We start from the raw sequence: 22,973 nt of genomic DNA on the forward strand, positions 1-22,973 counted from the left end.
GTCTGGACGTCCTTTGGAGGCACATCAGAACCGGATGGTAACTCCCACTATGGAGAAAAATCCAGGCCACTAGCATCAGCTAGATCCTCAAAACAGTCATCCTCCAGTTCACCTTCCTCCATATCAAGATGTGACTCCATATATCTCCGCTACTCCATAAGGCGCTGTGCCTCCCTCCTGGACCTCTCCTTAACACGCCTCGCCGCCGGATCCACCAACGACTCAGACGGAGCCGGAACCGGCGTCGGTATAGAATCCGATGGTCCAGTGGGTTGCCCTAGAGGTCGATCTGGAGCGGGCGACGCCGGTACCGGCGTCGACGACCTCGGCGGAGCCGGGTATTGCCATGGCGGTGTCGGAGCCGGCATGAATGGAGCCGGAGCATAAAAGTGAGGCACTCCTAAATTGAAGGCCAGAGGACCCATAGGTGCGCCAGAGGGGTACCAGACCCTTGAAAAGACACCACACATAGCGTTTAAAAACGATGATGGGTCCTGCCAGGGGCTGGAAAAGGTGGCTGAAGACCCTCAGGCTGGTCTTGTGGAGGGTTCGGATTCGGCTCTTCGACAGGCACAGAATCCTCATCCACAGGAACGTCTTCCTCCTCTAGGGCCAGGGATGGTGTCGGAGACCGATACAAAGCCCGAGTCGGCGACTGAACTTGCGACTCCGAAGGCAAGCCTCACCTTCCTGATCCGAGACATCTAGCATGACCACCTTGGAATGTACCTTCTTCGGTGACCTCGACCTAGAGTCCAACTCCTTACCCGAATGACGCCAGGACTCATGTCTCTTCTTCTTATGTCTCTTCCTCAACTTCGAAGCATGGTCTGAAGCTGACTTCGAAGTAGACTCCTCTCGAGTTCTGGATCTTGACCTCGACCTCCTCGAACAAGATCTTGAAGATTTTCTTCCCTTGTCACCCTTCAGCTTCGCCACCAGAAGTTTGGTCTCTCTTTTCCCCGGGCCTTCGGGTTCATCTTCCGACAAGACAAACATCCATCTACATCATGGTCAGAACTTAAACACCATATGCAGTCCTCGTGCTGGTCGTGATGGAAATCATTTTCCCGCACTCCCTGCAGGGATTGAAACCGGTCTTCTTTGTCGACATCGTGTTGAAACAAAGAAGCAGAAAAGCGAAGATAAAGGCAACAAAGTCATTAGATAGCTACTGAGATTCCCCAAAACCGTTAGCGTCGACGACGCGGAGAAAAGGGAACTGATGTCATCACCCCAGAGTGGGCCTATTGTAGTGTCGGTGACGTCAGCGGAGTCGCGTGCGATGCCGTGCGTCTATGACGCCGTCCACGTCGACGCGAAGCTACAAAAAAATGTCCGAATGTTGCTGACGCAAGAGGATATTCACAAGGTGAGGAATCCACTGGCAGATGTATCTATCAGAAAAGGATGCTCTTGTACGGAGGACAAGCTTATCTGGTAAAAGGTAAAGTATGGAGCTGACAATGCCTGTAACTCAGTGACCCTCCTGGCAGATGTTATCACCACTAGAAAGGCCGTTGTGAAGGTGAGAAGTCCGAGTGGGCAGTTGTGAAGCAGCTCAAAGGGAGCGCACATCAGGAATGTCAGAACCACTTTCAGGTCCCACTGGGGCATAATAAAAGGCACTGGTGGGAACATATGCTGGAGACCTTGCAGGAACTTATTTAGAATAGGAAATGTGAAAAGAGATGGCTGGTCTGTAAACCGCAGAATAGCAGAAATATAACCTAATATACCCAAAGCACAGCCCTACTGGGATAAGGAAATAATAAAAAGAAGAACCTGGTAAAGGGGTGCAGACAGAGCACCCACATGTTTATTTGTACACCATGCCATGAACTTGCTCCAGCAGCAGGCGTATACTGTCTTGGTGGAGGGATGCATGGCTGCCAAAATACCATTGCATTCTTTGGGCGGAAGGTCGTAAGCTGTCCCCTCTCGCAGCTTAATCTCCATGCCTGAAGGTGAAACATTTTTAGGATTGGGTACAGAACCCCTTCTCTGTTGCTCGACTGGCACTACTGCCGATCAGTCACTGGATCCTGGGACCCCAACTGGTGCAGAAGACAGGATCACCAGTCAAAACCCATAGCAGATTGATGCCACCTACCGGTGTGCAGGGGTTCTGCTCATCAAAATTTTCCGGATCCAGTCTGACGCCTGGGGAATATTCTATGGTAAGGAATCTGCAGGTAGAAGTCTATTCAGATTGTTTGGTCGCTCGTTTCTACATTGGTGGCAAATAGGCGGGTGTCATATCACTCCAATAGTGGGATACCTACCCATCTCCCCAAAACTGCAAATATCTCTAACCTCCTTACACTGAAGTACAAACTTAAAATAAAACTCTTGGACTACCCTCTCAGTACATGTGCCCTGTAAATTGCCCACAAGAACTCCTGGAATACTTTCTAGCCAGCTAGACCATTGTATAATGAACCAGAATAGGGGAATACAGCCCTGTTGACCCCCAGCCTGTGCAACCTCCTGCCCAGTTCCCAAGAACCCTTCCCTCTCACTTGTCCACGTCTCTCATTTTAGTTTCAGTGGGGCTTGACCTGCTCAAGACATTCCCTCTGACCTCGTAAGCCTGTGTTAGCTCTTTCTCAGTCACCGGATCACTCTCTTCAAAGTCTCTGCTGACCCTACTTCAGTGCTCTGTGTCAGTATGAGACACCTTGGACACACACATTCATTCATCTGGGGTCCTGGAATGCCAGCTGCAGGCTTAGTTCTTAGTCTTATAACTTGAGCATGCACCTTTGAAGGGATTTCCGGCAATATACCTGCTCATCAAGGGTATCTTCTAGATCTGTGATACTCGTACGGCCCGGGGTCCATTGCGGCTCTCTTGACGTCTACATGCGGCCCCTTGGTCAACAGCAGCACAAGCTGCTGTTTACTTGCTGAGCACTAAAATTCAGATTTTGTTTTAATAAATGGGCAAGCATTTATTTGCAGGTTAAATGAAGTTATGAAGTAACTACAGTGGTATCCTGCACAACTTAACTTTAGTTAACCTGCAAATAAATGCTTGCCTCTTTATTTAACAATTTCTAGACCTTTCTTCACAATCCTTTAATCATCCAGACCCCCTACTGACATCAGTGCGGCCCTCGGTCACACCACAGACTATACTAGGTGGCGCCATTGGCAAATGTTTGTGAGTACCGTTGTTCTAGATCATTGACTGTCCCCGAAATTTTTGCATTTCCTTCAAGCCCCACTGTCTTGACTGCCTTGATCTAATCGCACAAGTTACTCACCTTCAGTAACGATATATCTGTAAGAAACAGTAGTTAGTATTAGATTCCTTACCTTAGAATATCCCCAGGCGTCAGTCTGGATCAGGAAATGTTTGCGTAGCAGTACCCCTGCGTGTCGGTAGGCGTCGTCTGCGACTCCGCGTCTGTCGTCGGCATCGTTGGCACCGGGATGACATATCCGGAGTACTTAGATGCCACCCTCGAGCACGGACGTCAGTTCTTATACACAGCTTTTCCGCGCCAGAAACGCAGAGCCATGATAAAAACCAACACTGGTGCCATGAAACTAGAGCCCTGAAAGGGGATGACCTTAACCGTAGATATTGGTTCGCATAACGGGGAGGATGGGTGGGGCGGTAAGGAATCAAATACTAACTACTGTTTCTTACAGATATATCGTTACTGAAGGTAAGTAACTTGTGCAACTGAAAGAAACAGGTTAGTATTAGATTCCTTACCTTAGAATAGATACCCCAGCAATACCAACCCCGGTGGTGGGCCTGTGAACAAATAATCACACCAGAAAATCCTGGAGAACGGAACGGCCGAAAAAGCCATCTCTCCGGACTTGGCTGTCCCCGCAGTAGTGTCTCGCGAACGTGTGCAGCGAGGCCCACATAGCTGCCTGACAGATGTCCTGCAAGGGGACGTCCCGACTCAGGCAGGGCAGTAGTAGCTGCCGTGGCCAAAGTGGAATGGGCACGTAGCCCCACAGGAGGCTCCTTTTTAGCCAGTGAATAACTAGCCTTGATACACAAGATAACCCATCGGGGTAATGGTCTGTTTTTGCACCGCCCGTCCCTTCTTAACGCCAACGTAACCAACAAAGAGATGGCCATCCAACTGGAACTGGCGTGTGCGATCCAGATAGTATGAGAGCGCACGTTTTGGGTTTAGACGGTGCAGCCTCTCTTCCTCTTTCGAGGGATGCGGAGTCGGAAAGAAGGTGGGCAAGGTGATGGACTGCCCGATGTGGAAGGCTGTGACTACCTTGGGCAGGAAAGAGGGTTTTGTACGCAACACAACCTTGTCCGGATAGACAGAATGGAAGGGAGGTTTATAGGAAAGAGCCTGGAGCTCACTCACTCTCCTGGCAGAGGTGATGGCAACCAGGAAGGCAGTCTTAAGTGTAAGAAGACGTAGAGGACAGTTAAGAAGCGGCTCAAAGGGAGCGCACATCAAGTAAGTTAGAACCAGGTTCAAGTCCCACTGGGGCATCACGAAAGGAACAGGAGGGAACATATGAGTGATGCCCTTTAAGAATCTGTTGACAATGGGGGACTTGAACAAAGAATGCTGACCAGGAAGCCTCAAGAAGGCTGAAAGGGCAGAAAGGTAGCCCTTGATAGTGCCCAGAGCAGAGCCCTGCTGGGCAAGAGAAAGAAGGAAGAGGAGAACCTCAGAAAGAGGGGCATTGAGAGGATCCACAGCCTTTGCTGTGCACCATGCCACAAATCTGTTCCACCTGCAGGCGTATACCGACTTTGTGGAGGGACGCCTGGCTGCCAGAATGACATTACAGACTTCAGGAGGCAAGTCAAATGGCCTCAACTGTCGCTGCTCAATCTCCAAGTATGGAGGTGGAGACTGGACAGGTTTGGGTGGAGGACCGTCCCCTGCTGCTGCGACAGAAGGTCCTCCTGAAGAGGCAGACGAACCGGGGGGGATCGACTGACATACTGAGTAGCTCGGTATACCAGTACCTTCGTGCCCAGTCCAGAGCCACAAGGATGACTTGGGCCCGGTCGCGTTTGATCTTCTTCAGCACTTTGGGCAGAAGTGGTATAGGGGGAAAGGCGTACAACAGACCGCAACTCCACACGCGACGAAAAGCGTCTCCGAGCGAGTGCAGCCTTGGAAATTCCAATGCGCAGAACTGATGACATTGCGTGTTCTCTTCAGTGGCAAATAGATCTAACCAAGGCTCTCCCCACTGCAGAAAGAGACCTTGCGCCACGTCAGAGTTCAGACGCCATTCGTGATCCATCATGCATCGGCGGCTGAGTTCGTCCGCCCTGGCATTCAGAGAACCTGCCAGGTGTTGAACCACCAGGGTCACGCCCTGATGTTCCAGCCACTGCCAGAGGCGCAGAGCCTCCTGGCATAGGGTCCACGACCCCACCCCGCCCTGTTTGTTGCAGTACCACATGGCGATGGTGTTGTCTGTGAACACCTGCACCACACTCTCCCTGACAGATGGGAGGAATGCCTTCAGTGCAAGCAGGATCGCCCGCAGCTCCAAAAGGTTGATATGGAGCCGGGACTCCGCCGGAGACCAGAGGCCTCTGATCTCCGCCTCTCCCATGTGGCCTCCCCAGCCCTGGAGGGACGCGTCCATCACAACCATGTGCTCCGGTTGGGGTAGGGAGAGGGATCTGCTGCTGACCCAATCGCGGTCCGTGAGCCACCACTGCCACTGCAACTGTCTCGCAGTGCCCTCCGAGATCAAGACATGGTCGGACAAGTTGCCCTGATGCTGGGCCCACTTCAGGTACCACTGCAGAGCCCGCATCCGCCACCTGGCGTAATGCACCAGATGGATGCAGGAGGCCATCAGCCCCAGAAGCCGCAGCGTCAACCTGACTGAGACTCGGGATAACGGCTGAAAGATCGGAATCAGAGTCTGAATATCCCGAACACGCTGTTCGGGAGGATAAACCCGAAACTGCGCCGGGTCTAGAACCGCTCCGATGAAGAGGAGCTTCTGAAAGGGACACAGGTGAGACTTCGGCACATTGGTGGAGAACCCCAGCAGGTGCAGGTCGGCTGTAGTCTGGAGGTGGCTGACTACTGTCTGGGTCGAGCCTGCCTTCAACAACCAGTTGTCGAGGTAGGGGAAGACTGAAACCCCTAACCTGCACAGATGAGCTGCGACCGCCGCCATCACTTCCGGAGGAAGCCGTAGACGTTCCGTGGGTCCAAGATAGGGTGTAGGCCCACTTTGCTCTTCTTGGGAACTAGAAAGTAGTGGGAGTAACAACCACACCCTACTTCTGGCCCAGGAACGTGCTCGATGGCGCCCCTGGCCAAGAGGGCCGTAACTTCCTCTTGCAGAAGTTGCAAGTGATCCCCCGACATGCTATGCCATGGTACTGCGGTGGCATGGCTGGAGGGGTCGACTCGAAGGGGAGGGTGTAACCCCTTCGGACGATTTGCAACACCCACCTGTCCGATGTGATGAGTGAGTGGAAGAGGTGATGGCGAACCCTCCCCCCCACTGGCGTCAAATGGGCCTGAAAGCTCGGACTAGGAAGGCTTTGAGCAGGATGCTGCGGAGGGTGGATGTGGACTGGCCGCACCGTTGTCCCCTGTTACCGCAGCGACGGTAACCACGCCCGCCGCCGCGCTGAATGGTAGTCTGCGGCCCGTGGCTGGCAGGACGTGTGGGGGCGCCCCTTTGGTGGCCACGAAAGGAGCGCTGGGCAGAAGATTGCTGGTGCGGGCCGACAGGCCCAAGGACTTGGCCATAGCCCTGGAATCTTTAAAGCGTTCCAGCCACTGAACGGCATATCCATAAGGGTGTTCTTGACATCGGCCGAGAAGTTGGCGGACCTCAGCCAGGCGTGGCGGCGAACCGCCACAGACGTGGAAATCGCACTCCCCAGTGAGTCCGTGGTATCCAGTCCACATCGTATGGATTACCGCGCTGCGTCTCGTCCCTTCGCGAGGGCTAGAGTGAGCCTCACCCGGGCTCCCTCCGGGCACTCCGGCAGCACGACCACACCCGTATCCCACAGGGAGTGGGTGTAACGGCCCAAGAGGCATGCGGAGTTGACTTACCGCAACCCCAAACTAAGGGAGGAGAACATCTTCTTGCCGAATTGCTCATACCTCTTGGATTCACGATCCGGAGGTGCAGTCGGGAAAGCGGATTGGGAAGTAGAGGCCTGGATAACCAGGCTCTCGGGGGTGGGGTGGGTGGACAAGAAACTAGGGTCGCACGGAGCAGGGCGGTGTCATCATGGTCAGGCCCCAGGCAATGTAGGCACCGGCGATGGGGGTCGGTAACCAACATCAGTTGGTTGCAATCGGCACAGGGCTTGAACCCGGGCATCCCTACCGGCACCGATCGAGTCGCATGACTCAAAACGGATCCAAAAAGGATCGAAAAAGCTTAGTCAAAAAGTGACTAAAGGGTACCACTTCCTCCGGACCTGCGCTTGCTGGCGCAGAAAAAAGAAGAACTGACGTCAGCGCGCGAGGGCGGCGTCTAAGTACTCTGGTGACGTCATCCTGGCGATAACGATGCTGACGACGGACGCGGAGCCGCAGACGCCACCTACCGACGCGCCGGGGTACAGCTACGCAAACATTTCCAGATCCAGACTGACGCCTGGGGATATTCTAAGGTAAGGAATCTAATACTAACCTGTTTCTTTCAGATTTTGATTTTATGGAAGGCCTGCAGCACTAAGTCTTTGGTAACTGACTGGCCTCACAGAGCCTCTGAATCCACTCTGGGTTAATTTGGTCTGTCCCTCTTGTTGAAGTCCTTTCCCCCTCTGCTGTTAGTCAGAGGGGAAAAATAGGATGGTCAAGTTTGGCTTGGGTAGTTTGTCTGTGCCTGTCTTCCTTCGTGGATGATGCTCTCCAACTTAGAGGCTTAGGAAACCATCCCAGCCAAACGTTTGTGTTCGCCTCTTCGGAAGTGGACCAGCGATCCAGTCACGCTGAAGGGAGGATGCAGCAGGAGGGACTGTTATCCACCACCATAAGAGTGAGTATCAGAGGCCAGGTCCTCACTTAGTTTGCTTACTGCTTCTCGGGCCTAGTTTGTATAACATGTGGAGGTATCCTGGAGAGTCTGCTGTAACATAATGACTTCTTGGGTGATCGGAGTGAGTACTGACCCACATGGTTGTCATGAAACCGGTTCCTGCACACAAACCCGGCCCTGCATCGGGCCTAAGCCTCGAATAATGCAGTCACCACTTCACTGGGGTTGTGGTCAAAGGAGTGTGTCTATCTGTGCTTCCTCTTATGGTGAGGGTGGGAGGATCACCACACTTTGCTGTTCAAGTGTGCGTGCTTCACTCTGTTGATTCGTCTGTCCAATCTCATTCGCTTGCAATATCTTGTGAAGGGCTAGGTCAACTATGCTCTCTTCTTAGTATCCCTGACTACTGGTGAGTGCCAATGGGGCTTACTGTTCACATGCCTACGAGCATCCCGCCATGTCACCTCATGCCTAGGTTCCTGGTTACACCTTTGTCTTACACAGCAGGGAGGTTGCTTCCTCCGTGAGGCAGTGCTCATTGCTGCACATTTTTATGCCACTTTTCCTTTTCTGAACACCAAAAAGATGCCTCTCACACCTATATTTTAAACCACATTTGCGGAAAAGTTGAGCACACCGATAGTCGTGATCAACAAGGTATTTTTATTTATACCGAACCAATCTAGGAATTAATCAAGTTTAAACAAACATGTTTTCACACATAAAGACACATAGATACGAGAATTATTTACAATGTGAATATGAAATGCATTCAAAAAAACAAAATATGATCCTGGTTCTATTGAGCAAAACCATTTGAAAGCAAAAATCAGTGATAATTCAGAGACAAGACAAAACCATTATAAGCATGTGTAACATACAGTGAAACATTTTTGACTGTGGATGATAGTTAAAGCAAGCAAAGTAATAAAGAAAAAAGGGGGGAGTAGGAAAGAAGCAAAGTAAATTTGTGACTTTTGCAGTAGCAAAATGACTACTGCCTCAAAATGACTCAAAACAACTCCTTTCTAACTGGCCGACGCGTTTCGATTCCAGGGAAAAGTTTCTGGAATCTCATCAGGGCACAAGTGAAGTTCTGTCTGTCGAGAAAGAACGGAATTGAATTAAAAATCAGAACACTATGGGTTCTTACTCCCACTAAAAATGACGCTCAGCAAAAAACCTACCAGAGTGTAGGAATTGAAGAAATGCACATTACTTCTCAGTGTGCAACGTGAAGCTTCTAAAGCAGTGGATGGGATGAAGGTCACCTACAAATATGAACATTATGTGGTCAGACATGAATTAAATGTCCAAACACATTCATGAAGTGTAATGAAAACAAAAAGACATACCGTCCGAGGCGAATGTGAAAATTCCGCCTGTCGGCGCTATGTCACCGTTTAGGAATCAATGAAGGGGAAGGCAGGACACGGGGCTCTTGTTCGCGCTGTGAGAAAAAAGCGGGGCCACAGGTCAGGGTTTAAAAGAAATATTTGTCTGGAAACTCTCACTAAGATTTAATGGGGAAAAGAACAAAACGTACCTTTCTTTTTACAAATGACCGGGCTTAGCGCTCCGTGAATAATTGTCAAGGAAGTCCCGTCATGGCTTTTAATTAGAAGAGACGTCCGCTCTGAAAAGGAGGCGGAAAAACATGAAAGCGCGTCCCTGGAAGGTGATGTGAATAAATCAAGGAGCAGCGCTGGGGAGCATTTCCTACCTATGTCCTGTTAGTCTCTGCCTTCTGGCGTTCTGGCGATCTCTGTCGGTTCCAAAATGGGCGCCAGGTGTGTTTACCTGTATGTAGCTCACGGGTAAAGGACTGGGCATCATGGGATTTGTAGTTTCAAGCCCAACACGTGTGTTGAACAGTGAAATGCATATTAAAAGAATGAAGTTTATGTGGGCGGGTGACCAATGCATGTACAGCTTTGCGAATTTAAAAGAGGAGGAAAGAGACAAACAGGGCCGCCCGGGTGGGAGCGGTCTGCCGCAGCACTAAGTTGGAATGTCTAGACTCTTGAGATTTCCGATAAAGTGTTGAGACCATTTTGCGCACTCTTGAATTTTAAGATGAGATATGCTTCTTTCTGGAGGAGCATTCTGTCAATATCCACGTTTCGATTAGAAGATCGAAATGTGTACAAAACTGTCCACTTAAAGTCATTGACGTCGTGTTTTTCGTTTAGGAAATGATCCACCATAGGGGCATTTGCAGTTTTATTTTTTAACCTTGATCTGTGCTGGCAAATGCGGGTATTGACTTGTTGTGTCGTCTTGCCGATGTAGATTTTGGCACAGGGACATTGGACTGCATAGACCACATTCTTGGTTTTACAGTTAGAGAATTCTCTGTGGTTCCATCTTGTCCCCTCGTGTGTAAACTCGTCCCCTTCAATGGTGTTGGGGCATACTACACAGGTACCACATTTGTGGTGGCCTGTGATCGGTTTAAGATTCCACTGAGTAAATAAGTCACATTTCTTTTTGGGTAGCGATACATCCGCTCTCGTGATTTGCTGCCCTATGCTTTGGTTTTTTTTGTACGCGAATATGGGCCGTGGGAATGGACATTCAAGGTTGGCAAGCAGATGCCAGTTACTCAAAACGGCTTTTCTCAATTTGTGGGTGTCTGGTCCAAAAGTGGACACGCAGACCAATCTGTCAAGAGCAGGCTTGGGTCGAGTTTGGAGAAGTGTTTCTCGGGGGGTATAGCGCGCTCTTTTACAAGCGTGCTTGAGTAACTTTTTAGGGTACCCCCTGTCTTCCATTTCTTGGCAGAACCTCTCAGCATGGTAGGAGAAATCCTCCAAGTGTGAGCAGTTTCTCCTGATTCGTAACAGTTGCCCGTATGGGAGATTGGATTTAAGATTACGGGGATGCGCACTCTTGTGGTGCAAAATGGTGTTTCGATCAGTGTCTTTTTTATACAGGGATGATTTGAGTTCCCCGTCAAAGGATGTCATTTCTACATCAAGGAAAGTCATCTTAGAATTGCTGTGGGCCATAGAAAATTTAATGTCACCATGCCTATTGTTTAGCCAGTCGTGGAATGCTACTAGTTCGGTCTGGCTCCCCTGCCACAGGAGCCAGACGTCATCTATGTAGCGAAACCACTGGAGGATATGTTGTCGGAAGGGATTATTGTTCTCAACAAATCTCTCCTCGTATTGTGCCATATACAATACGGCCATTTCCGGCGCATAAGGGCACCCCATAGCGGTGCCCTTGATTTGCATGAAGAACTCTCCATTAAATGAGAAATAGTTCTTCTTCAAAGCAATCTCTGCCAGTTTGATGATAAAGGTTGTGGGTACTTGGTGGGGTCTGTCTCTCATCTCCAGGTATATCTCCATCACCTCCAACGCTTCTTCCTGGGGAATCTGCGTATAGAGGGAGGAGACATCCATGGTGACCATTAATTGGGTCTCTTCGTCAAATTTGGTCCCCTCTACCTTGAGTAAAAAAATCGGTGGTATCTCTCAAATAGGATTTGACCTTCGTCAAGAATGGTTTTAGAAAGAAATCCACATACTGGGAAAGTGGTTCAAGACAAGAATCACAACCAGAGACGATGGGACGTCCTGGTGGATCTTGGAGGCTCTTATGGATTTTGGGCAAGAGGTATAGGACTGGTGTTCTAGGACTCTTTTTCAGGAGATATTCATACTCTTTTTTGCCCAAAAATCCTTCTTCAAACCCTTTTGCCAATGTTTCTGAAAGCAAAGGAGATTGAGGAACTCATTGAGACAATAAAGAGCAGCCCGGTGGTCGCGGATGCCAAAGCATTGTTGGAAAAAATAGAAAAAGACATTAGGGTTTTTAAAGACAACACCATTAATGAGAAAACCTCTAAGTATGAAAGGGACGCTAAGTCCTTCAAGATAGAGCAGGTCTATCCTTTTTTAAGAGAGGATTATTACACCCAACAGGACTCTCGCAGAGCGTTATCCACATACCAGGGCCGGTCCAGAAATCGTTTCACTACGTTTTCAGAAACGTCATCTTCTGACTCATCGAGCTCTGATAATCGCAATTTAAAAAAGCAGGTGGCTTTTTTAGAACAGGGCCAACAGCCAAAGACCCGCTTCAAACAACCTTGGGAGATGAGGACCAGGAACCGCTCGTACAAATCGTAGGTAGCGGGAGTACGGTCGTCAATCTGTCTACTAAATCCCTTACACCGGATGAATATTCGGTTTTGAATCTGGGACTAAAATTTGTGCCAAGCAAACGTACTGACTACACAAGACTCAAATTGGAAGCAATTGAGTTTTGTCGCAAAATTCGCCTTAAAACATTCTTTTGCAATTATGTACCGTCACCCAATGTGGAAGTGACTGGGTTAAGAAACAAGTCCAACTTTGTTCCCAACCAAAACATCCCTAAAGAAGTTTTAGCCTTTGAACAAGTCCTGTTGTCATCTATTGACAATTTTGAAAAAGGAAAACATTTTGTTCATCAAAACATCGGCCACAGACAACGTGCAGCGATGAAATCCCTTAAAGAAGACACCTCAATAGTCATCAAACAGGCTGACAAGGGTGGGGCAGTAGTTGTTTGGGCACGCGACAAATATCTAGCTGAAGGTACCCAGCAAGTCAATAACCAGACTTGGTACAGACGCCTCAATGAAGATCCAGTTATTGACATTCAACGGCTCATTTCAGAAACATTGGCAAAAGGGTTTGAAGAAGGATTTTTGGGCAAAAAAGAGTATGAATATCTCCTGAAAAAGAGTCCTAGAACACCAGTCCTATACCTCTTGCCCAAAATCCATAAGAGCCTCCAAGATCCACCAGGACGTCCCATCGTCTCTGGTTGTGATTCTTGTCTTGAACCACTTTCCCAGTATGTGGATTTCTTTCTAAAACCATTCTTGACGAAGGTCAAATCCTATTTGAGAGATACCACCGATTTTTTACTCAAGGTAGAGGGGACCAAATTTGACGAAGAGACCCAATTAATGGTCACCATGGATGTCTCCTCCCTCTATACGCAGATTCCCCAGGAAGAAGCGTTGGAGGTGATGGAGATATACCTGGAGATGAGAGACAGACCCCACCAAGTACCCACAACCTTTATCATCAAACTGGCAGAGATTGCTTTGAAGAAGAACTATTTCTCATTTAATGGAGAGTTCTTCATGCAAATCAAGGGCACCGCTATGGGGTGCCCTTATGCGCCGGAAATGGCCGTATTGTATATGGCACAATACGAGGAGAGATTTGTTGAGAACAATAATCCCTTCCGACAACATATCCTCCAGTGGTTTCGCTACATAGATGACGTCTGGCTCCTGTGGCAGGGGAGCCAGACCGAACTAGTAGCATTCCACGACTGGCTAAACAATAGGCATGGTGACATTAAATTTTCTATGGCCCACAGCAATTCTAAGATGACTTTCCTTGATGTAGAAATGACATCCTTTGACGGGGAACTCAAATCATCCCTGTATAAAAAAGACACTGATCGAAACACCATTTTGCACCACAAGAGTGCGCATCCCCGTAATCTTAAATCCAATCTCCCATACGGGCAACTGTTACGAATCAGGAGAAACTGCTCACACTTGGAGGATTTCTCCTACCATGCTGAGAGGTTCTGCCAAGAAATGGAAGACAGGGGGTACCCTAAAAAGTTACTCAAGCACGCTTGTAAAAGAGCGCGCTATACCCCCCGAGAAACACTTCTCCAAACTCGACCCAAGCCTGCTCTTGACAGATTGGTCTGCGTGTCCACTTTTGGACCAGACACCCACAAATTGAGAAAAGCCGTTTTGAGTAACTGGCATCTGCTTGCCAACCTTGAATGTCCATTCCCACGGCCCATATTCACGTACAAAAAAAACCAAAGCATAGGGCAGCAAATCACGAGAGCGGATGTATCGCTACCCAAAAAGAAATGTGACTTATTTACTCAGTGGAATCTTAAACCGATCACAGGCCACCACAAATGTGGTACCTGTGTAGTATGCCCCAACACCATTGAAGGGGACGAGTTTACACACGAGGGGACAAGATGGAACCACAGAGAATTCTCTAACTGTAAAACCAAGAATGTGGTCTATGCAGTCCAATGTCCCTGTGCCAAAATCTACATCGGCAAGACGACACAACAAGTCAATACCCGCATTTGCCAGCACAGATCAAGGTTAAAAAAAAAAAAAAAAAAAAAAAAAAAAAAATAAAACTGCAAATGCCCCTATGGTGGATCATTTCCTAAACGAAAAACACGACGTCAATGACTTTAAGTGGACAGTTTTGTACACATTTCGATCTTCTAATCGAAACGTGGATATTGACAGAATGCTCCTCCAGAAAGAAGCATATCTCATCTTAAAATTCAAGAGTGCGCAAAATGGTCTCAACACTTTATCGGAAATCTCAAGAGTCTAGACATTCCAACTTAGTGCTGCGGCAGACCGCTCCCACCCGGGCGGCCCTGTTTGTCTCTTTCCTCCTCTTTTAAATTCGCAAAGCTGTACATGCATTGGTCACCCGCCCACATAAACTTCATTCTTTTAATATGCATTTCACTGTTCAACACACGTGTTGGGCTTGAAACTACAAATCCCATGATGCCCAGTCCTTTACCTGTGAGCTACATACAGGTAAACACACCTGGCGCCCATTTTGGAACCGACAGAGATCGCCAGAACGCCAGAAGGCAGAGACTAACAGGACATAGGTAGGAAATGCTCCCCAGCGCTGCTCCTTGATTTATTCACATCACCTTCCAGGGACGCGCTTTCATGTTTTTCCGCCTCCTTTTCAGAGCGGACGTCTCTTCTAATTAAAAGCCATGACGGGACTTCCTTGACAATTATTCACGGAGCGCTAAGCCCGGTCATTTGTAAAAAGAAAGGTACGTTTTGTTCTTTTCCCCATTAAATCTTAGTGAGAGTTTCCAGACAAATATTTCTTTTAAACCCTGACCTGTGGCCCCGCTTTTTTCTCACAGCGCGAACAAGAGCCCCGTGTCCTGCCTTCCCCTTCATTGATTCCTAAACGGTGACATAGCGCCGACAGGCGGAATTTTCACATTCGCCTCGGACGGTATGTCTTTTTGTTTTCATTACACTTCATGAATGTGTTTGGACATTTAATTCATGTCTGACCACATAATGTTCATATTTGTAGGTGACCTTCATCCCATCCCCTGCTTTAGAAGCTTCACGTTGCACACTGAGAAGTAATGTGCATTTCTTCAATTCCTACACTCTGGTAGGTTTTTTGCTGAGCGTCATTTTTAGTGGGAGTAAGAACCCATAGTGTTCTGATTTTTAATTCAATTCCGTTCTTTCTCGACAGACAGAACTTCACTTGTGCCCTGATGAGATTCCAGAAACTTTTCCCTGGAATCGAAACGCGTCGGCCAGTTAGAAAGGAGTTGTTTTGAGTCATTTTGAGGCAGTAGTCATTTTGCTACTGCAAAAGTCACAAATTTACTTTGCTTCTTTCCTACTCCCCCCTTTTTTCTTTATTACTTTGCTTGCTTTAACTATCATCCACAGTCAAAAATGTTTCACTGTATGTTACACATGCTTATAATGGTTTTGTCTTGTCTCTGAATTATCACTGATTTTTGCTTTCAAATGGTTTTGCTCAATAGAACCAGGATCATATTTTGTTTTTTTGAATGCATTTCATATTCACATTGTAAATAATTCTCGTATCTATGTGTCTTTATGTGTGAACAACAGTTGAGTGATGGAGTCGAGTTCCACTCCAATCCCAGCGCACAGCGTCAGACGTGTATAGTAACTTTTCATTAAATTCAGTAATTTCAACGCATACTCTCAAATTGCTCTTCGTTCTGTTTATTAATCAAATTCGTTTCACACGTAACAGGCGCATGTGTTAATAACTTTTCAAAACACGGATATGCTCCAAGCCTTTTTCCGTGCACGTTATATCAACAATAAACATCCTTGGTTGTGAGATTAAATATACCCAATGCATTTCGGATTGTCCAAAATCCTTCGTCAGGGGTTCACTACAAAATAAAAGACATTGCTGTCACCATCTAATTCAAAAATCTCTAACGCTTTATCCATTACAATTACATTTCCACAAAACCATACTTCGTTTTAGTAAAAACATGTCAACAGCGCTTTCCCTCTAAACATAGAACTGGATGCCCCCGTTATCAAACCTATCTAAACTTTTATCGACCTGTACGGTGTCTTTCAAGCCAAATTGTATCCAATCCCTCTCATACCTGGTCTAGTATTACTCTCGTCGTTGCCGTTTGTAGTGAACCCCTGACGCGCATGCGCCTGTTACGTGTGAAACGAATTTGATTAATAAACACGAACGAAGAGCAATTTGAGAGAGAAAAAGGCTTGGAGCATATCCGTGTTTTGAAAAGTTATTAACACATGCGCCTGTTACGTGTGAAACGAATTTGATTAATAAACACGAACGAAGAGCAATTTGAGAGTATGCGTTGACATGTTTTTACTAAAACGAAGTATGGTTTTGTGGAAATGTAATTGTACCCCTGACGAAGGATTTTGGACAATCCGAAATGCATTGGGTATATTTAATCTCACAACCAAGGATGTTTATTGTTGATATAACGTGCACGGAAAAAGGCTTGGAGCATATCCGTGTTTTGAAAAGTTATTAACACATGCGCCTGTTACGTGTGAAACGAATTTGATTAATAAACAGAACGAAGAGCAATTTGAGAGTATGCGTTGAAATTACTGAATTTAATGAAAAGTTACTATACACGTCTGACGCTGTGCGCTGGGATTGGAGTGGAACTCGACTCCATCACTCAACTGTTGTTAACGTTTACGTGAATGAGGGGCGGATCACGTATCCCATGGCGCACGCACTAAGCACAAAAATCAAGTTACAAATGAATACCTGGATTCTAAATGAGGTGTGCACGACTAACTTCTCCTTTGACATTTGATACTACACTGTCCCACCAGTACGTTGCACCCAATGAAAAGACTAAATGGATTATTCAGTATGAAAGACACTAAAGCACACGTGACAAGCAAATCCAAGGATCAAAAAATTAAAGGAACTTTGTTAGTGGACATCTGGTTCCAAATATCTCACGAACGTTTTTGAACTGATGGGAACATTTTCACTATTGATATGTTTTTTTGAATGTCACACATGATACCTAACAGTTAACTGAAAACCTGACATGGTGAATTGTGTCAACATTGTATAAGCGCAATTGGTAACCACACTAGGGAGGGCGGGGCATAGAAATGCAGGATCTAAGGAATGTTACAAACGTATGTGTAGTCCAGTTAAGTTTTAATGGAAGCACGGAGGACATCTGGTCCCCGGTTGAAGGGAACTCTGGGAAACGTAGGCACGAGTGGAAATAAGTTGGGCCACTGTAAAGGCGGGAAAGGTTAAAATTTAGAGGCGGGGCAGTCCCGCAGGTGCTTTATCAGCAGCCTTTTTGTGGCGCATTGTAAGAAGGACTCGCAAGTGAAGGCAACGACGAGAGTAATACTAGACCAGGTATGAGAGGGATTGGATACAATTTGGCTTGAAAGACACCGTACAGGTCGATAAAAGTTTAGATAGGTTTGATAACGGGGGCATCCAGTTCTATGTTTAGAGGGAAAGCGCTGTTGACATGTTTTTACTAAAACGAAGTATGGTTTTGTGGAAATGTAATTGTAATGGATAAAGCGTTAGAGATTTTTGAATTAGATGGTGACAGCAATGTCTTTTATTTTGTAGTGAACCCCTGACGAAGGATTTTGGACAATCCGAAATGCATTGGGTATATTTAATCTCACAACCAAGGATGTTTATTGTTGATATAACGTGCACGGAAAAAGGCTTGGAGCATATCCGTGTTTTGAAAAGTTATTAACACATGCGCCTGTTACGTGTGAAACGAATTTGATTAATAAACAGAACGAAGAGCAATTTGAGAGTATGCGTTGAAATTACTGAATTTAATGAAAAGTTACTATACACGTCTGACGCTGTGCGCTGGGATTGGAGTGGAACTCGACTCCATCACTCAACTGTTGTTAACGTTTACGTGAATGAGGGGCGGATCACGTATCCCATGGCGCACGCACTAAGCACAAAAATCAAGTTACAAATGAATACCTGGATTCTTTATGTGTGAAAACATGTTTGTTTAAACTTGATTAATTCCTAGATTGGTTCGGTATAAATAAAAATACCTTGTTGATCACGACTATCGGTGTGCTCAACTTTTCCGCAAATGTGGTTTAAAATATAGGTGTGAGAGGCATCTTTTTGGTGTTCAAATATAATAGGGTCCAGCCTCTTCACCTGTCCATAAGGGCCTGGCTCCTCTCTTTTTTCCTTTTCTGGGCATGTGACCTCTAGGTAGCCAGGACCTTAGGGTTCCATACATTCAGGCCAGGACATCAGCATCTTACACCCCCACCCCCCCCAAAAAATGACACCCTGTGCTCAGGCCTGATTGCCCCTATGGATTGCCATCCATCCCATGGCAGGCCAATGTACCTCAGCTAACCTCTGTACTGCTACTCTGCCTCCCTGGGTCTGTCCTGCCTCTTTGGGGCTCACTGATGCTGTCCATCCAGAGGTCAACAGCAGGGAGTTACAATCTTGATTCACTCAGTGCTGTTTTCTCATTTGGTTTCAGCCCTTGCTAGTGCATGACTCACTTTGTAGAACTGGTTCACAAGCCGATCTACCATATCCTCACTGCAGTTACAACCCCACAAGGAATACCTGGCTTGCAAATGGGCAGCTGTTCTTGGATACCAGACGACAGCCCTAGAATCAGTTGACCGCCATATTGCGTTTTGGTCACGCCCCGGACTATATGTTTGAACTGAAAGAATCATGTAATAAAAAATTGGATAACATGGATATGGTAAAGCTTGGTTAGAAATGGCACACTGAAGAAAAAGCTTTTTGGGATCCTTGATAAGCAACAAACCAACAAAAGATCAATGTGTGCTGGACTACTGAACGAGTTACCTACCTTTGGTAACAATGTATCTGGTAGAGACACAGTCTAGCCGCAGATTCATTAACTTAGAATATCCCCCAGGTGTCAGAATGGATCCAGAAACTTTTTGCCCCAACAGTACCTCTGCATGCCTGGGGAGAGTGGGGGGTGTCTTGTATGGCTCTGTTGACGTCACTTCCATGGACGACATCAGGATGGAGTCGGTGACGCCGCCCCCCCCCCCACCCCCACCCCCACCACCCACCGGCGTGCAGAGGTACTGCTGGGGAAAAAGTTTGACGGATCCAGTCTGACGCCTGGGGGACATTCTAAGTTAAGGTATCTGCAGCTAGAGGTCTACCAGATATATAATGCAAGAAGGTGAGAAAATAACATACTTTGGAACTGTCAAATTACTACTGGAATGTGAAAACAAGTTATGGAACTGAGCCTAGATTTGTTATTTCTGGGAAGATGTTGTACAAAGATTACGTTTTGTGGCCAAAGCTCCGATTTCAATATGTTTAGCACAACAAATGGGCACATTAAGCAGTTGTAGCCTTTAATAGCAACCTTTAAAATCTCCACCAAGAAAATGAGGCATATACCCACATGTTCACACCACAGAAACCAGCAGGGGACCAACCCATGCTCTCTGAACAGTAATCTATGTTACCTTGCTGCGCAAATTGGTGAACTTAAACACCTATTGCATTTGAGGATCATTGATATCACCCACCCAGTGACTGAGAAAAACAGAACTGACAGAAGTATTGCTTTAAATAGGCCTCATGAACATATATCACCTCTGGAGCTACAAAGTTGGCTGTGTAACATGGAGTCATCAAGAGGCCATTCTCCGCCCGAAGTTGTTTTGCAAATCCAAAGTCACAGATCCGGATAGACTCTGGGTTTCCAGACATGTCAACGTAGAGGATGTTACTGGGTTTCAGGTCCCTGTGTACCACCTGAAACGAAAATCAACACAAATGGACACTGGAAACATCCCAAAAGTGTAGTTTATAGAAGAGTTGGAAACTCTGGAACACCTACATTTTCTGAACTCAGCGTGTAGTAATTACTCACATCAGCTTAATACCTGTAGTACCATCAACACTACACGCTCACTCTTAGAATATACACAACCTATGACCACCATGACTTCTCTACAAATGCACAACTTATAGCACCAAATAAATATGTGACCTCCCATAAATTCACCCCTTCTTAGACCTACAGCCACAGTACAGGCAAAGTAGTTTAGTTGTCAGATGAGGGACTCCAGCAGATCCTATGTGACTCTATACGCCCCACTGCCAATGTATATTAGGACTTTTGTAATTCTATAAAGTGTCACCTAATCTTTTCTGTAATTGAAGAGCACAGGAAGAATTTGCGGCTGTACTTGTGGCCAACCAACTCACCCCTTGAGAATGCAGGTAATCCACTGTCCGACAGATGGTGTGTAGTACGTTACTGGCCTCCCGCTCAGAGAAACATTTCTGCTGCAGAATCTTATCCAACAGCTCTCCTCCTCTCATCAACTCCGTCACCAGGTAGACACTCTTCCCTTCATCGTAAACCTGGGAAGGAAAGAAACAGTTGCAGCAGACTCAGTAATTAGAACCAACCCAAACCCCCACCTCCCCTCAGTATCAGAGATACATGTGCAAAACAATGTAACATCAGAACAAGAAATTGGCTAATTTTAAATCCATGCTTTGTAATATGGCCACTATTAAAAATTCTCACGGTGTTCACAAACTGGTAGTTCTGTAGTTGTTACATTCAACGAGACAATTTCGGAAAAAATAACCATTTGGGATTGAGTCAATTATATCTAAATGTCACTAAGACAATGATCAGGAACAAAAACACCCATCTCAATCAAATATTACTGGTGAAACATTTTTAATAAGCTATGGCATGAGTTTATCTCAAACTTCATACTCCTTTTCTGAATTTTTAGGGAGGTTGTAACCAATACCAAGCTACACACCCAGTGCTCCACACACGTAATGTTGCTTTCACAGTTGTATTTCTTACAGAATTACATTTTATGGGCATAGTAGGAAGGGGTACCATCTTAGGCAGGCGGACTAGAAGTAGAGAAATTCATTTACTAAAGATGCCTGTCACACAGAGCAACTTGAGTGGTTTTCAATAGAGTTTTTTCAAACTGAAGTTTGAAAGGTTCATGTTTAAAAATAAGGGTTTGAGACACCTAAAGTTTGCATTATTACATTCTGAAACCCACAGTTTTTAAAAAAATGTTTTTATTAACCTTATCAACAGAGCGGCATTGCTGACAGCATACAAAAATCTACAGGATATAGCTAGGTCACGTAGGTTCATACATTTTTAAATCATAAAAGTGAAAGTAAGTTGTACAAAATGCAGTAGTCTTTTCAATCGTGCAGTTCCTCTCATGTCCCCCACCCCCTCCCTACTCTTCCCCTGAGCTATCACTTTCTGATTCTGGTGGTGGGTCGCAAATATTCCCCCGGTAGGTATTCCATGCTGTCCAGATTTTTGTCCATTTGCAGGGACATCCCAGATTGACATACACTGTTCTTTCTGTGATCATCATCAGATCCATATCACGGCACCACAGTTAATGAGGGTAGTTCCGCTGCGCCCCATTTTTGCCCAATGTTACGTTTTGCCACCATTAGTCCCAATGTGACCCACATCTGACCGTAATCATTAGGCTCTCATATGTTCAATAGGCACCTACGCAGCTCCGGCACAAGGGACACTGCCACGACTTGTGAGATTGTTCGCATTATTTGTCGCCAATATTCTGCTAAAGCTGCACATTCCCATATAGTATACATAAACGAGCCTTCCTCCCCGCATCCCCTAAGACAATATGGGTGCTGTGCCCTCTGTAGTTTGTGCATGTTAAGTCTGGTGTAGTATATTCAGTGTAGGATCTTGTGTTGTATGAGACGGAATCGTGCGGGGATCCCCACCTCTCTGGGCGATGCCAGGGCTTCCTGCCACTCTGAGTCCTCTGTGTCACCCAAATCCGCTACCCACTTGCCGCGCAGAGTGACTGTCGGGTCTGGCAGATTATTGATCAATTTCTTGCATGTGCGAGAAGTGGCGCTTTTTTGCATGTAGTCAGTAAGTATCTGGTCTTCTAGCGGGGCGGCTTCAGGGACGTCCGCGTCTGGTGGAATCACTGCCATCAGTGCGTGCCTTATCTGTATGTACCTATAGATCTCAGTTGGGCCTAGTTCATATTGTTGCTGAAGTTGGGCAAATGGTAATATCTCTCCCTTGTCCCATAGATCCCCTACCGTGGAGATGCCGATGTTGTCCCACTGTGTGAATCCTTTGCTTGTCCTCAGTTGACCCAGTTTCTGTGTGTCCCATAGTGGGGTAAGCTTAGTTATAACCCCTCCCCAACCCATCAGAGTTTGTGCTGCGTGCCATATTGTAGCGGTATGTCGTGTAGGGCCCTGCAGTTTTGATGTTAGTCCCTTGTTATTAGAGGACCGCTAACATGTTTTGGTATCCCAATTGTGCCGTGTCTGCCCTATATGCTGGGTCATCCTGGGACACATGGATCCACTGGTTAATGACTGAGGTGCGTCGCCCAATAATACAGCTGTACGTTCGGGAGTGCTATCCCGCCGTCATACCAGCTTCTGTGTAACTTTGCTTGTGCTATGCGCCCGGGCCGGTGACCCCAGAGAAGCACTGATACCTGCTCTGCTATTAGCTTAAAGTACCAGGGCGGGACCGTAAAAGGCACATTATCCAGTGCGTATAGAAACCGGGGAAGGGCCATCATTTTAAACAATGCTGCTTTACCGAGGAGTGTAAGGGGCAGGGATGACCAATGTTTTACATCTCCTTAATCGCTCTAACTGGCGTGGAATTCTGCTTGATCTTGTGTGATATGAATTCCTAGGTATTTAAAGGAGACTTTTACGGCTACCAACGGGCAATTTCCCGGGAGATGCGGCGCAGGTCCCTATAATACATATAGTATCGATTTGGACCAGTTTATTGTGTATCCTGCGACT

The 22,973-nt window shown here is 46.7% G+C and overlaps 1 protein-coding gene across 2 annotated transcripts in view; it reads right to left on the reverse strand.

The window, feature by feature from the left end:
* RPS6KA1 (ribosomal protein S6 kinase A1) overlaps window positions 1–22,973 on the reverse strand; it is a 1,033,098-nt gene that overhangs the window by 173,675 nt on the left and 836,450 nt on the right. For both annotated transcript variants that reach the window (XM_086957626.1, XM_086957627.1), the window contains 2 exons: window positions 20,361–20,519; window positions 19,743–19,904 (listed from right to left, as the gene is read on the reverse strand). In XM_086957626.1, coding sequence (XP_086813752.1) covers window positions 19,743–19,904; window positions 20,361–20,519 — 321 coding nt within the window. The remainder of the gene's footprint in view (window positions 1–19,742; window positions 19,905–20,360; window positions 20,520–22,973) is intronic.

Source organism: Lissotriton vulgaris, chromosome 2_1 (assembly GCF_964263255.1).
Source record: "Lissotriton vulgaris chromosome 2_1, aLisVul1.2, whole genome shotgun sequence".
In the NCBI taxonomy this organism is placed as follows: domain Eukaryota; kingdom Metazoa; phylum Chordata; class Amphibia; order Caudata; family Salamandridae; genus Lissotriton; species Lissotriton vulgaris.